Source organism: Wasmannia auropunctata, unplaced genomic scaffold (assembly GCF_000956235.1).
Source record: "Wasmannia auropunctata unplaced genomic scaffold, wasmannia.A_1.0 LD336111.1, whole genome shotgun sequence".
NCBI lineage: Eukaryota > Metazoa > Arthropoda > Insecta > Hymenoptera > Formicidae > Wasmannia > Wasmannia auropunctata.
The window spans coordinates 4,095,792-4,097,670 of NW_012026779.1; the positions used below are offsets into that span (position 1 = coordinate 4,095,792).

Consider the following 1,879-nt stretch of genomic DNA (forward strand, 5'->3'; position numbering starts at 1 on the left):
CGGAGAGGGTCGCGAGTCTAATTTGAAGTCCGCGCTACCGGTTGCGAGCGAGCTGATCACGTGCGACGCCGCGATTCGCGGGCGTCGCGCTCGCAGGGCAAGGGTCAATCGGCGCGTGATTGGCCGATCTCGTGACACCCTGCTGCCTGCGTGCTGCCGGAAGGACCGTCGAGCGACACTTGTGCTGTGGTCGCGCTTGGGAAAGGACGCAGGATCCCGCTAAGTTGCCGAGTGCCAGAACATAGTTGGAGATTGTAGCTGCCGCTCTTGGTGAGACGAACGTTAGGAATAATATTGTCAGTCGCCGGTTTCATTGTCGGGCGGATCGCGCTATTAAAGTTTTGTTGTCCGCGTTATCGTATGTTTGTGCGTAGAGTCCGTGTGCCGCGCTGTCCGCCCGGCATAAGGTTGCGCGAATTGAGTAGAGTAGATGCGCTCGCCGTGCCACAGCCGAGTCATTTGTGCGTTAGGTAAGTGTTATTTCGTGTTTCTTTCCGTGTTAATGAGTTGTGCGAATTATTACGTGTTAGCGTGCCGAATGTCGGCAGGATTTCGGAATATCGCGACGCCACGTGGCGTGTGATCCATCGTTACGCCGTGTGAGGCGTACTCACGTACAGCGATCGGATATTTCACGGATTGGGAATGGCGTAAGAACGAAAGCTCGTACACCAGTCATCTCCGGGAGCGTTCCCGGACGCGCGAATCTCGATATCGGCGATACCACCGACGGTTACCGCGGCGTTAGTCGCGGTCAGGAGAAACGCTTGTATATCCCAGCACACGCAAATATATTTGTTATCTGTTACAGAAAACTCTGAGTACTTGATCTCGCCCTTACTCTTCCACACTCCTCCGCACCCTGCGAACCGCCCCTCTGCCGAGTTTCAGAGCAATAATTCGAAGGGTGGCACGCCCGCTCGTGCCTGGCGCCCAACTTCGCGTTTTCAGTTGCCGCGTAATTACGAGCTATTAAAATCACAGTATTTCGCCGGACTGTAGTGACGGTTAACTACCGATCTTGCTTTCCGACTTGTAAAAAAAAGACGATTGCAGGACATATTTTGCATATAATTATACATATATAATTATATATGGAATTTTTTTTCCCGGGATATTACACTATAATTATAATTCTTTTAGTACAAAGATGAAAGGCCAGATCCATCTACATTGCCTCCTTTATCTATATCTTTCTATATCGTTATCTATCTATCTTTATCTATATCTTTATCTATATCGTTACACAATTTCTGTTATGAGCTCAGTAAAAAAAGCACGAGAATGAGATAATATGCGACGGAGCAATTCTTATAGAGTAAAACACATCCTCTCCGAATAGGCATTAATCCGAGGTATGGTACAACACTACAAAATGCGTGATATCGATACAAAATTGACTTTAAAAAAAAAGTAAAAAAAAGGGTATCAAGTGTAAGTGCGCTCCTTGAAAAAAAAACTTGTTTGCAAATTAAATATAATATTTTAAAAGATAAAACCTAAATGGTATCTTTCTTTGTATTTTGATGTTAACTAACTTTACTTTAGTGATATGTATATTGCTATTACCTGTATAAATAACTTGATATCAGTAAATGGCGTCAAGTTAAATAAAAATTATCTTATTCAATCTAAGTAATGTGTATATTGTTTGTATAAAATATTTGTTGTCAATAATTGGCGCCAAATTATACTCTCATAAAATAATTACTTTACAGCCCAAGCGACATGTATGTACAATGCAAAATGAAAAAATTAAATCTTAATGAAATAATTTTTATGTAAAAACACTTGGCGCTGCTAGACCTAATAAAAAAAGCAATAAGTAAAAATTTTAATAAATTTAAATTATATAAAAAGCGCCGAGTGTTTTTACATA

General features: G+C 42.2%; 2 protein-coding genes across 2 annotated transcripts in view; one reads left to right on the forward strand and one right to left on the reverse strand.

The window, feature by feature from the left end:
• The window catches only part of LOC105450631 (rho guanine nucleotide exchange factor 12-like), a 130,120-nt gene that overhangs the window by 22,552 nt on the left and 105,689 nt on the right, over positions 1-1,879 (reverse strand). The window lies entirely within an intron of this gene.
• The window catches only part of LOC105450650 (protein SON-like), a 3,022-nt gene continuing 1,573 nt past the window's right edge, over positions 431-1,879 (forward strand). Inside the window, exon 1 of the mRNA XM_011690582.1 lies at positions 431-470. Within this exon, the coding sequence (XP_011688884.1) occupies positions 431-470 (40 nt within the window). The remainder of the gene's footprint in view (positions 471-1,879) is intronic.